At 45.8% G+C, this 13331-nt stretch overlaps 2 protein-coding genes across 10 annotated transcripts in view; one reads left to right on the top strand and one right to left on the bottom strand.

Moving 5' to 3' along the window:
- Window positions 1-4878, bottom strand: part of hook3 (hook microtubule-tethering protein 3) — a 28455-nt gene extending 23577 nt beyond the window's left edge. For all 6 annotated transcript variants that reach the window (XM_027018817.2, XM_027018819.2, XM_027018818.2 and 3 more), the window contains exon 1: window positions 4585-4878. In XM_027018817.2, the coding sequence (XP_026874618.2) occupies window positions 4585-4641 (57 nt within the window). In that variant the 5' untranslated portion in view covers window positions 4642-4878. The remainder of the gene's footprint in view (window positions 1-4584) is intronic.
- Window positions 4879-5102: 224 nt separating this feature from the next.
- On the top strand, window positions 5103-9604 carry rnf170 (ring finger protein 170). 4 transcript variants are annotated; one of them, XM_027018837.2, is made up of 7 exons: window positions 5103-5201; window positions 5661-5816; window positions 5960-6035; window positions 6306-6414; window positions 6712-6785; window positions 6893-7024; window positions 8125-9604. In XM_027018837.2, exons 2-7 carry the CDS (start codon window positions 5677-5679, stop codon window positions 8392-8394), a joined length of 801 nt encoding a protein of 266 aa, XP_026874638.1. In that variant the 5' UTR covers window positions 5103-5201; window positions 5661-5676; the 3' UTR covers window positions 8395-9604. The 4 variants fall into 4 exon arrangements, with proteins under 4 accessions (XP_026874638.1, XP_026874640.1, XP_026874641.1 ...); XM_027018839.2 differs by lacking the exon at window positions 5661-5816; XM_027018840.2 differs by lacking the exons at window positions 5661-5816; window positions 5960-6035.
- The last annotated feature ends 3727 nt before the right edge of the window (window positions 9605-13331 follow it).

Raw genomic sequence — 13331 nt, 5'->3', positions numbered from 1 at the left:
CAGTTCTGGAGCTCAGTTCTCAGTACTCACAACGCAGAACACCGGCCTCACGAAGAGCGCACCCAGCAAAACTGTACCGGCTGCTTTAGGAATACCGGCCCAGGCCCAGAACAAGCCCAAACTATGCACAGCGTTAGGGTTCAAGAGTAGAAGAGAAAGGGGAACATTCTGATAAACCTCAGCGGACGGAAACAGACGCGGCAATTCCCTGAAGAGGACTCGGGCCGTTGCAGTGTTCTGAGTGATCACGGACCGCTGAGTCATGGTTTCTTTTGCCTATGAGAACGTGTCACACAAACTTGGACCGCTCTAAACGGAGCGTGAAACGGAGGCGGTGTCAGTACGGTTCGTTTGTGGTTCGGCGGTCTGATGCATGGATGTGAATACACAGTGGCATTGGTGCATTTCGCACTGGCCTTCATCAGGTTTGTCATACGACGCGACGATCTCGAGTGGAGAAAACTAGAGAACAATGGCTGCCCGTGGGCCTGTGGTGTCTGAGGAAGAGACGGCAGCTTTCTGTGACGTCTGGGAAGAAGATCACATTGAGCTGCTCCTGTGCTATGTGAAAGTTTTAAAAACCATGTGAGAAAAAAATCAGGCCAAACTCTAAGACCTCTGAACCTAAGGACCCACGTGAGTTCACTGTAGTGGTGTGAACAAGTGGTCCGATTTCTCATCGGTGCTAAAGAGGACCAGAAAGAGAACCGAGTCCTCTGTAAAGTTCACTTGCCAGGTAAAGACAAAGGACTGAGGTCAGAGGCAGCTGGTTCCCTTTTGCTTTCACTGCAACAAACTGCATTAATTTTATGTAAAAAGAAGTAAGCTGTCCATTTATTTGCATGTTAAACACCTTGAAATCAACAGTGGTACCAAAGGTCACACAAATCATAAATAAAGGTCATCATCACTTAAAGTGAACAGACTAAGCTTTCCAAGAAATTAACGACTTGAGTTCCAGTTTGGCTAACAGGAAATGCTGCACATGTGACAGCTGACGTGAACCAAAAGTCTGAGAAGGACAGGCAAGGCAGACTTCCCACCAGCATGGCAACACACTCAAACTTGCGGAGTCTTGTACCTTTGTCTATCCGGCAATTGCACAGGAATTCAGCTGCTGATTGGGACTACCCCACTAAAGACCTACTGCAGATCTGGAGAGCTGCCCAGCTGTGACAGGTCTGCTACCAACTGCACCTGATAATCCTACACATGTGAGGGCAAGTGACTGTAAAGGCTGGAGTCTGAGACGGCATATCGCAAGATCTTTTTAAGGTCTGCTAGCAGCTATGGGAGGAATGTGAGCTGACCATATTGCTTCTGAAGAGATAGAGAGACAGACAGAGAGAGAGAGACAGAAAGCGATAGAGAATAGACATGCCATTTTAGCATGTCGATATTTCTCATTACTGACCGTGCAGTTCAAAGCAGGCGTAGGGAGCGGAGCCAAGGCCCAAGAGACCCGGGGGGGGGGGGGGGGGTGAGGTTAGCATTATACTACAGGGCGCGCGTCAACTTCCGACGAAGTCAAGTGTGGTCAACTCTGCAACCAATCACCAAGCAGGACATGAATGAAAACAGGCGGGCTGCAGGATAGCCTGACGTGCGGCTCGTCTGTTTGCTCGAGACGCCACCATAATGCAGCAGCCATTAGCAGAGCGCCTCATCCACGCGCTGATCATGCTAAGCAGAGACTGAACTGAGCACGGCCCTGGCTCGTGCGGACACGTCTCAGCGGTCTTCCCTCGGACAGTGAGGAACCCCCCAGCGGGACTCAATCCCAGCTTCCTGCTCTACTCGGTGTCCGGTTACCACCATCAGCCATGATTGTTTACACACAGGAACACGGAGCAGTTTTAGCCTGGGCGTGAAAAAAGCAGTTGAAAGGGCAACGCTTTAGCTGTGTTCTCCTCTGCTGCATCAGAAAGAGACAAGTTTGTTCAAATACTGTAGATGGTAGTGATGCCTCGATATCCTAACAGGACAGGATAAACAAAATGGCTTTGGTTTAACAGATGGATTTGGTTACTCGTATTCCACCGATTAAGAGCTAGTCATTAAATAGTTATTACTAAACTACATCTGCTTATTAGCAAAACAGTTTCTGAAAAATTAAGAATTAAGCATTTAGCCTTCACACATCAGACCAGGATGTCTTGGTGTAGGCGGAGTGCAGCGAACCTCCACTGCTTGAGGTAGCAGTTTCCATGCGTAGCGGCCCTGCCCGACGCAGAAGAACACACTCTGCTTCTGACTGGCACCTGCCTGGAGTCCGAGAAGACCAGTACAACAGAGCCTGCGAGACTCTGGCATCACACATGCGGGGAATTCTTAACGCCTTTGCGCTTCACAGAGGAGCAGCTCGATTGGTACCCTGATGTCGAACATCTCACAACAGCGCCATGCTGTCTCTCTACACCCAACGGCTCCTGTTGAGGAGAGACTGTTGTGTGTACAGGCAGTAATAACAGAGGGGGAAAAAACACAACAACCAAGGGAAAAAAAAGTGACTACACCCTGTAATCAACTAATCCTTAAACCTGTCCCGTCAGATGATGTCACACTACCACTTAACTGCTTCACACCTCGTGAACATGCAAGAGTAACTGGATGACACCCCCACGACACCAAAACATTTGTTTCGATCCAAGCCACAAGGCCCTCTGAAGTTTCCTTAATTTCCTCACAGCACACAAAACAACTAACCCATGTGTGCGCATTAAGAGGACGTGCGTATAGGAGTGCTTAGCGCCGCACTCTCTGCTCGCCCGCCTCTTTCCCCACTTTAAAAACCCCCCCAAACTTCGCAGGTCCACTGGCGGAAATGGCTACTGGTCAAAAGCATCAGACTCCCAGAGCCTGGTTAACATAATACCATCTGTGCTAATGCAGGCCACGTTTAACAAAAAGCTGTAAAAGCAACACAAGTACTGGCCTCAGTTCAGTATTAAAACAGAATGACTTCTAAGGGCGGCGCATTCCCTCTAAGGGCAGCGGGAGTGTCAGCACGAAGTGTCCCAGTTCAGACGCGCGTCTCCGCAGAGAGGTCTCGTCCCCGGCGCGTCGTCCTTAACCGCGCACCGAGGAGCACGGGACACCTGCTTGTCACCCTGCCGCAGGCTGTCGGGAGTGCGCGAGACACTGTGCTGGCTCTAACGCGGTCAGGCTTTCCCGGTATGCTTCTCCTACCCGTGCTGTCTGTGTTTTTCTAACGCAGCCGCGTCTGTGTTTTGCACACACGGGACTAAAACATGGCATGGAGAAGTATTAGTAAGGGAAACCGTATGGCAGTCACACACAAGGATCAGAGAGAAGACCAGACACAGATCCTGTTGAGATGGAGAACAAAGTTAACAAGCACATTGAGGAAACCAAACTCAAACTCACACGCATTCTTCCTGTACTGATATTCATCCTTCCGAGTCAGACAGTTTGGCGTACATTTTATAAACCCTCTGGCCAAGCTGTTCACCCTCAGCATGACATGGAGTGGTGGACACTGCACACACCACCAGGCTTCCCAGGCTGCTCCTCTAGCGCTGCACACAGCAGTGAGGGTGCCTGGGCCCAGCTGGGACACTCCAGCTCCTCTGTGTCAGGTACACATGGGCACGCCAGAGCCTCTCCACAGCAGCGTACTGCTAGAGCTGCATTGCCACACAACACAGTCCTAGTGTGTCCGAGTGCGTGTCAGTGCAAGCAGAAGGGCTTTCTTGTCATCTGTCATCCCCATAAGTGGTCTGCTACTCAAAGCACTTATATCCTTTGATGCACAGCATGTCAGAGGACGAATTTGAGATATTTCAGAATACATCCCTGGTAAACACTGAGGTGTTTTAGTATGCCTCATTACAGTTTCTCATTACAGCCCTGTCCACCTAATCCTACGACCAGTTCTTTATCTACAGAACATCTAGAACAGAACAACAATGGAGACGCTGGTGTCGCTGTCAGTCCTTCACCTTCGTCTCAATCTCATAACAAAGTGTCTGAGAAGAGCCCTTTTTTAGCTAGTTTAACCTCCCCACAGGGCAAAACACTTTTGAATCAGCTTTATCTGAAATTTGCTTCTCCATCGGCGAAAGGAAGCCAGCCTCAGTTTACACATATTTGACCATGAGTGGGAATAGCGTCTGGAGAGATGTTTCCATCAGCTGAGAGGAAATCACAGCCAGCTTGAAGCCACGCAGTAGCGACGATGGAAACGAGTCCAGATCATCGGACAAGCAGCTAGCTGGTTATCATCCCTGCTTGGCTTCAACGCTACCTGGGACCCTCTCTGTGATGGTGTAAAGGTTAGCTATCTATCAGCACCAGCTGCCTCGCCACAGATGTCCGACAGTCCAACTTCTTGGGTTAACGTTACCACTGTAGCAGCTGGTCCCGTGTGTGTTTTCCACACTATTTTCCGTAAACAGCTAACTTGTCAGTAAGCACACGGCTGTGTCAAGGAGCCTACAGACTTTAGGACGCGATCATCTTTCTTTTTTTCTTTTTTTTAACTCTCCGTTCTCATTCCCCGCTGTCGGAAAATTTCCGTTATCCGCCGCAAAATGCGTCTTGGCCGGAGACGGGCAGGCTTACCCATGTCAGGAGACTCTCGCACAGTTCGACTCGATCCACCGTTTCCAGAGCAGCCATCGCGGATCAGATGATTCCAGATTTATCAACACAGGGTCGACTCCCGCAAATCGGCCGATCGATTTGATCAGAAAACCAGTCAGCCCGTCCGAACCGAACGCGGTGTATTACGTCCCAATTTCGTCTCTACGCTTTTGTTAACGTAACCTAGTCGATATACTACACACAAGAAAATGTAATGATCGAATATGTTGAAACACAAGCGCCACACCGGCTAAGATAGACCAGCTCCTCTCCCAGCTGGGTCCTTAGAATGCCACCCTGCAAAACGAAGTCGCCTAAACGCCTGTCTAAACTGATACCTCATCGAATTAGTATGAATTCAAAATATATGGTTTATTTTCTTTTAAACAGAGGTGATATAAAAAAAGAAACAAAGAACGATCCATTATAATCGACTCGAATTGAAACGGATTTTAAATTTAGCAGGCAATCATCTAAACTACCCTGGGTCCCAGAAGGTATGCGGAAGAGGATTGCAAATTTGGATCGTTTCGTAGCGTACGAGGGAGACAGTTAGACATATAATTCTGTTGGACGGCGGACTGTTATTAACTCATGTAAGTGTCGACCGTAAATGGAAATGTACGGCTGTCTTTATCAGAGATTGATGAACGCAGGCGGGTCGATACAGCTTAAACATAGTAAGCTTAGCTATAGCGAGGTGCTGCTGTCTTGACCATCTGCTGTAAACAGCTCCTGGGAACTAAAACCCCGCCGTAATTAATGTGGTCATTATATGTTCTAGTTCATAGTCTTGGATTTAAATCCATCTCCTCACTCTACATTGATATTATAATACATATACTGTAGGAAGGCAGAATATTACAACGTAGTTTGAAGACCACATTATTCCTCTTAATACCGTTCTAGTCCGGTCGTGATATCTAATAAAAATGATTCTAAATGATCGTCAGAGACACCGTGCTTGTAAACTGAAGTTATTGGTTCTAACTGCGTGTTTGAAGATCAGTGTCATATGTCTTCCGATTTGTGTTGCCATGATAATGGGAGTGCAGGCTATGAGAAGGTGGAATGGAAAGCAGTGAGCGTCTGGATGCGAATCCTTTCCTGCAGGATGAGCACTCCCTTATTGAAGGGGTTAGCAACCCCGTCCTAGTAGTGGTCATCTTGAGCCTAACGTTCCTAGGGACGGTGGCCACGCTGCTCTGCAGGTGGGAAACACACGTTACCACCTATATGCCCATCTGCCTGCATGTTTCTAAGAAGCTGTGGTTCTAGTGCACTGCTTGTATTTTGTATGATTATATGCTTTACAAGAAATTGCTCTCTCTCTGTGTGTGTGTGTGTGTGTCAGAAATGAGCATCAGGGTATCCACCCAGAGAATCAGGAACATGTACAAGCCGTTCGACAGCAGCTACAGACAGAGCAGGTCAGAGGCAAACGTTGTGCCGTATGTGTAACTCTCACATACATCACGTGTGTAATGTGGAAGAAGGAGAAATGCTGGAATGTGGAGAAACACTCCATTTTGGTGAAGACTTCTCTCTTCTTTCTTTTTCACTATTTTAAGTATCATTTCTTTATTGCACGAAGTGATGTGCTCCGGCTCCATGAATACAGCTCAGTTTGTGTTGCTAACCCAATCTTGCTTGGACTCCAGTGTGGTTGGTGACTGTGCGCTGCTCTGACTCTCCCCCAGGAGGTGCCATCTGAGCCACGGCAGCAGTACTACTCGGACATGTCCTGCCCCGTGTGTCTCCAGCAGGCTGTGCTTCCCGTGGAGACCAACTGCGGCCATCTCTTTTGCGGTGAGGCACTGCTTTTAATTGATCGTGGCTTTTTAAACTTGCTGCACTGTCAGTGTCGTTACCGTCATGACATCTATTTGAAATCCACCGCTTAGCCTTTGTGAGCAGCTAGTGGCATCCAAACACTGTCACAAAGTGAGCTTGTGAATTTATGAAATTTGTATTCCTCAAAACGTTTGAGGGTGGAGTGTACTGATCTGGAGTCAGTTTTGCTTTTCCTGTCTAGTTGCACCTCAGTAGGACAGCCTGCGCCGTGGTCAGTACACTGGTGTCAATGTAGCCATCTATGTTCCTCAGGTTCATGTATTATAGCCTATTGGCGCTATGGTACCTGGCTGGGAGCCATAAACTGTCCCATCTGCAGACAAATGGTAAGGGAGAGGATTTTGCACTTCTTACGTACACTGTCAAATGACAGCAAAAGATGTTTCATAACAGAATATTTCCTTATATAACCTCTGACCTTTGTGCCCATCAGGTGACCCTGTTGTTTCCACTGTTCCGGCATACAGAACAGAATGCTCCAATGCCAGACGGGCAGCTTGACCCTCGTCTGATACTCGCTGATGTCAACGACTACAATCGCAGGTTCTCCGGCCAGCCCCGTTCTGTGAGTCAATGTGGGCAGACGTTTGTGGCCTGCATTAATATTGCCCAGATTTATTTCTGTTTGCCGGATGCTATGAATGCCGTGATTCATCACCATGGCCCACAGAACCCTCATCTAAGACGTCTGAGAGTCTAAGATGGGTCAGACTGCTCACAGCACGTACAAATACACACACACGTGCGCACGCACGCACACGTAATGTTAGAGAGCTAATTTGCATTTGGCAGCTTTGTCATATTGTAAGTACTGTGATTAAGAAACCTGGTAAACTATATTGTGCAGCACTGATAAAATATGAATGTGTGTGAGATACATATTTCATACATTCATATTAGTACTCATTCCTTCATGCATACATTCATATATTAAGGTAGCAAAAACTGTATGAATAGCTGTGTGGGCTGTAATTCATATTTCTCTCACACACTCATACACATGCACTATTGTACATCTCTCACACAGTATCAGCCTTCTCTTAAACACATTGTCAAACTCATGCATACACCAGTAAATTCCTATGCATGTACTACTGTAATTCTTATACAGACTATTAAGAGCTCACACACTATCAGACATAATCACATACCTAACACAATGAATAATGATGTGAGGGACAATATTAGTCTGAAGTATGATGTGTCCAGAACACGACGGTGCACAGAAGTATGATGGTGTACACTTTATAGTTTAATAGCAAGTATGACATTGATAGTGTACTCATGAGAATTTAATAGGGAGTGTGAGAGTATTATTGTGTAAGAGTAAGTTTGAAAGTGTTTGCATGAGAATTTGATGGTGTGTGAACTAGAATTGGAAAGGGAACACATTCAGACAGAGGACCTGCCTATCTAACCTGCCTATCTCTATATTGTAGAGAATAAAAATGGCAGTGAAATATACAAAGTTTCTAGATAAACAATATGATGAGCACTATTTGCACAGCAGATGAAGGACCTCTGTCTTGAAATGTCCTGATTCTTTGGAAACCTTGTATGTATACTGGATTCCCTGGAATCATCTTCAGCTGTATATGTATGTATATGCATGGTGCATTAATGCAATATTGCAAAGCTGCGTCCTGATGCCCACGTGTACTGCAGCTCATGGACCGTCTGCGGGACGTTCCCACACTCCTCCGTCATGCCTTCAGGGAGATGTTCTCAGTCGGGGGCCTCTTCTGGATGTTCCGAATCCGTATTCTTCTCTGCCTGGTGGGGGCGCTCACGTACCTGGCATCGCCGCTGGACTTTGTCCCAGAGGCCCTCTTCGGCCTGCTTGGCTTCATGGATGACTTCTTCGTCATCCTCCTCCTCTTCGTCTACATCTCCATCATGTACCGGGAGGTCGTGACCCAGAGACTGACGGGATGAATCCCCAGAGGGCCTTAACCCAAACCCATGTCAAACTGTAAACACTGCTTTGAAGTGGTGTAGCAGGCTTAGTTTTGATCTGGGGTGTGTGCGCATGTGTGTGGATGGGTGGATGTCTTCAGTTGTGTGAGTGTCATATGTTGTCACCAATATTTCAATGAAAAATAACTAAGGCCGGACTGATCATCTTTTCTTATTCCTTACCATTAACATTTTCATTTGTATATTTTTGCATAAAAATATATGCTGAACCTCAATAGATGAAACATATTAGCTTGTCCACGGATCCTCCAAAATTTGCTTCTGGCGAGTTGTTTTTTTCTGGCATCTCTGGCTCACTTTAGATTTGCCCACGATGGGCTCAAATCTCTCGAGTTCTGATTGGAGGGTCTGCGCCACTGCGGAGAAACTGCTAGAATGAGTAGGCAGACAGTGGCCGCTTACGAAACCTTCCTACCGTCTCTTGAAGTGTAATAGAAAAGAAACCTGGGAAAATTGGGTCTAGCGAAAGGGCTGCAGGCTTTCGGAAAAAGTCAGCTTGTGGATAGGAGAAAAAGCTAAACAAGACAAAAACATCGGCAGAGAAAATGCAAACCTATATTCCTTTGTGTTAATCATTAAACAATTACCCAGAGTTGTTAATAGCTGTGAGCTTTAATATAAAGCTTTAGTTTTTAGGCCATAGAGAATACTACAGGAAAAGCAGCCCTAGCACTTTGCCATTATCTGAAACCTCAAATTGCTAAATATCAATTAAATTAATGCCAGAGGAGGCATTAAATGAATTGTTGACATAGAATGTAAGATAATATGAAAACTGTATTTACAGGGCGTTTTCTGTCCTCATAGAAAAGGGTGTGACCAAACTTGCTCTCACTGATTAACACAATACTAGTCTGTACAGTACAGCCTAAAAGTAATTGTTTCATTTGTGTTCATTTTGTAGATGTTCTATTCATGTATTTCTATGAGGGATGATCCAACATTTTTGTCGTTTTTCTTTCCTCAAAAGTAACTGATGAGGTCTTTCTTCTGCATGCAGTAGTAACTTTGAGCCGCTTGGCCCAGAGGCCTTCAGGTAATGACTGCTCTTCTGCTTGGGGCTGTAGACTTGCTCTTCCAGTACTCTTCATTAGAGGAGGCGAATGATACGACTAAGCATTATTCCAACGATGGTCTCTATAGGAATTAAAAATATTTCTAAAATTTACTTAAGTTAAAATCGTTGATTGTTACTGCTTATGAAGATCTATTGCCAAAATGCGAGATTACCCTCGAAATATTTTATTGCTGAACGTAAGAGCTGGGAGCTGCATAGAGCTATTGTTGTTTTTTGCACAGATTGATGTGCCTTGTCTTGCAGACATGATTGTGAACTTGAACCAATCGAACTCTAAATAAAATGGGGGGGGGGGGGGAGAAGAAGAAGAAAAAAACAACTATTTTCGCTCTTTTCTTCTCGCGTGAGCTTCGCCTGCCAAGAGGCAACAGAAGCGCTCGGTGTGAACCGCCGGGCTGGAACCGCAACGACGCTAGTTGCTAACGGTGACTGCTGCCAGACTTAACCGACTTAGCCATCAGTGAGTGAACTGGCTAATTTAGCAAGCTAACGAACGAACCAATACTCCGAACATACCTCTTCTGCACCTCGGGCCTGTGCTTCGATATGCCAGCCCAATAAGTCGTGATACCATGAATTTCTCTGCGTCTTTTCTAGAGCTAGCCAGCTAAGCTAACCACCTTTCCTAGTTGTCATTACGTTTGGTCCTGTGGGCGGTGCCATGGCCAATGGCCAATCACGGGCCGATGCGCCTTTCGGTATTCCGATACTTATTGTATTATTGTATTGTGTTTTAACTCTCAGTCCATACCTGTCCGCAATACATCGTCCAAGTTCAACCAGGTTCCTGTGTGACCTAACTTGTGTTTTACCGACGCTCATGTTTCTGATCCGAGATCGTTTTTTTTTTTCCTTTTTCTACTACGAAACCAAACCTTATTGAAGGAGGCTTTGCCCTACAGAATTCCAGTGTACCTTGTTTGAGCTACATGAACTAGCTTAGACCTTCCGAAAGCTCTGTTATGAGTTTAATAGGGTTATAAGCAGCGGTTTATATAATGTTAACAAGAAAAGTCGTTCAAATAAAAAAAAACAACAACAACAGATGATTGTATTTACAAAGAAAGAGAAGCTGACCCTGCAAACTGAGTTTTTAAATGTATTTCTTTCTTTTTTTACCATTACCATTTAATCACACACTTCACTGCGTCACATTTATATGACCACCAGATGGCAGTAGAAGCCAGTACGATAACATTCATTTGTTCAATCAGCAGATGCTCGTGTGACGCGTGTCCAATATCATGGGCCCTACGCGTGTTAAACAGCTCGTTGGCCGACTAGTGATTGTTCATATATATTTCTTTTCACAAGGGAATTTAAATTGAATTGATGTCCAAATTGATTCATACAAAACAAATGACAACGAAGACTGCAAATGATAATTCATGACAGTAATTAATAAGCCATTCCAAGCCTCGGGCAAATTCTCACGCTTACTCGGCAAGGTGTTGGAATGTTTCAGAAAATGGCCTCGGCACGGGCGTGGATGCTGGGTCACCCCGCAGGAATCTCACACAATATCTGCAAGGGAATGCACACGAACGCTCGGGGCACGGAAGGGGCGAGCCATGCCCGTAGAGAGAGCGATGATGCACTCTCCGAAAGATACGGGAACGTACTGTTGCATTAGGTTGGCCAAGACATCATCTGAATGACTCATTTTTTTAGCTATAAATGTTTAAATATCATTTACAATGTTTTCTAATGATAGATTCTGTAAATGAGTTACAAAGCAGCTTTATTATTATTGTTGTTGTTGTTATTATTATTATATACACTGTGTTGACAAAAATATTGGGATACACCTCTTAATCACTGAACGCAGCTGTTTCATTCAGTCCCATTGCCACAGGGGTATAAAGTCAAGCTGCTAACCATGCAGTCTGGCTTGGTAAACGTGAAGAATAGGTCATTCTAAAGAGCTCACTAAACCCAAGCTTGTTATAGCTGCACAGGGGAGACCATGTCTATATTAATGCCTATGGATTTAGAATGGGACGTCAGCTCCTGTAAGCGTAATGTGTACATGTCCCAATACTTTTGTCAACATAGTGTATGATTTAACTTCTTTTTTAAATTGTATGTAATTATTTCTGTGTAACTATGTAAACATTTAGGCATTTAAGATTAATTACCTGCTTTGTCCCTGACATCACCATATGATCTTTGCTGCAAAAATTCTGTTCAGAGTACAATGTCATGCATACAGGCTTGACAGGGAATGACTAGTCATGCAAGTACAACTGTAGGAACGTGCACCTACTTCATTCATCTGATGTCATTTTACCAACAATTTTATTTAACCTGTTCCAAGGGTTTCTTACAGGTACACAAAAATTGAATGTTACAGAATAGCATAATGAAAAACATATGTGAAGATTAAACTTGTAATATAGCCTATATAAGGAATGAGTTAGGCAGAGCCAGTCACATGAACAAAGTCATCGTGTTGCATTTATGAAATGTCAATGATTACAGAGTCATGCTGGTTCTGAAAAGGCCCTGACGTAGTTTCTGCCCACCTCACGCATGCGTGTGTGTGTGTGTGTGTGTCCATGCGTGTGACTTATGTAGATTCATGTTCTTTTCCCTCAGTTTATGAGTCTCTGCCAAGACATCCACTCTGAAATGATATCTGAAATGATATGTTCATCATATAGGCATGTATATTTGTGTGCATGTGTGTATGAGCACCTGTCTGCATGATTGTCTGTGTGTGAGAGAGCTTGTGTGTGTACACAAGCAAGAGAAAGAAAAAGTTGCTTGTGTGCCTGTGTGTGCCCGTGTGTGCGCGTGTGTATGTGTGCGTGCGTGCGCGCGTGTGTGTGTGTGTGTGTGTGTGTGTGTGTGTGTGTGCATGCCACTGTATTTTCTAGTCTCGTTTTGCTTTTCTTTTTTTCATCTTGTTGCTTTTCCTCATTCTCGCTCCCTTCCAAGCTGATTTTTAAAAAGCAGCTACAACTGTTGTTCTGACTATGAATTTCACTGTGCCTGACAGAGCTCCTCTGATCCGGCCTGGCCGGCTGGTTCCAAGCCTGATGTTTATTCTGTATCCCTGTCCAGAGAGCAGACAGCCTGGGTCCAGTCCCCTGGAAGCGCTCATAGCGCAAGTATTGTGTTCACTGTTGGCCAGAACAATCTTGTTCTTTTGTTTGACAGTGAGGCTTAACCACAGCACTGTCTGGGAGGCAGTGTGACTCGCCTGATCATCACCACCAGATTCCCTTTCTGCCTCTACTCAGTAAATTGGACTGCCTGGAAACCTCAGAAAGCGAAACCCACTGTGAGATCTGTAAAACAGCAGGATAATTCTGTAAACAGAACATCGCAAAATGCTTACAAGTAAATGACCTGCTGAAAAGTGTTTAATCAGTATCATTTTGAAACTCCCCCTGAAGTCTCGAAGGATATTAAGGTTGTAGTGAAAGCCTCCAAACGAAGAGCTGGGAATCCAGATGCGTGCTAGTCTCCCTGCACAGCCTGCGGGGCTCTGGTGTAGAGCAGCGCCAGCCCAGTTGGTTCCTTTGCAGCGGGGGCTTGGACTCCACGCAGAACTGCTGGTGGATGTTCCAGTCGTGTGGTCATGCTTCTGGACTACTGCACCCAGCACCCCAGGTCTGGTCGGTCCCAGGTCTGGTCGGTCCCAGGTCTGGATGCCCCAGGTCTGGTCGGTCCCAGGTCTGGTCGGTCCCAGGTCTGGTCGGTCCCAGGTCTGGATGCCCCAGGTCTGGTCGGTCCCAGGTCTGGTCGGTCCCAGGTCTGGTCGGTCCCAGGTCTGGATGCCCCGGGTCTGGAAGCTCCAGGTCTGGGCTCC

The sequence above is a fragment of the Electrophorus electricus genome, chromosome 6 (genome assembly GCF_013358815.1).
Source record: "Electrophorus electricus isolate fEleEle1 chromosome 6, fEleEle1.pri, whole genome shotgun sequence".
Lineage (NCBI taxonomy): Eukaryota > Metazoa > Chordata > Actinopteri > Gymnotiformes > Gymnotidae > Electrophorus > Electrophorus electricus.
This window is presented reverse-complemented; position numbering and strand designations above follow the sequence as displayed.

Bases quoted from the DNA above. Each gene is read 5' to 3' on its own strand.
- rnf170 (XM_027018837.2), top strand. From the start codon at position 5,677: ATGGAAAGCAGTGAGCGTCTGGATGCGAATCCTTTCCTGCAGGATGAG. The intron at 5,817-5,959 runs GTGGGAAACACA...TGTGTGTGTCAG, and splicing joins GTGGCCACGCTGCTCTGCAG to AAATGAGCATCAGGGTATCC. The intron at 7,025-8,124 runs GTGAGTCAATGT...CGTGTACTGCAG, and splicing joins TCTCCGGCCAGCCCCGTTCT to CTCATGGACCGTCTGCGGGA.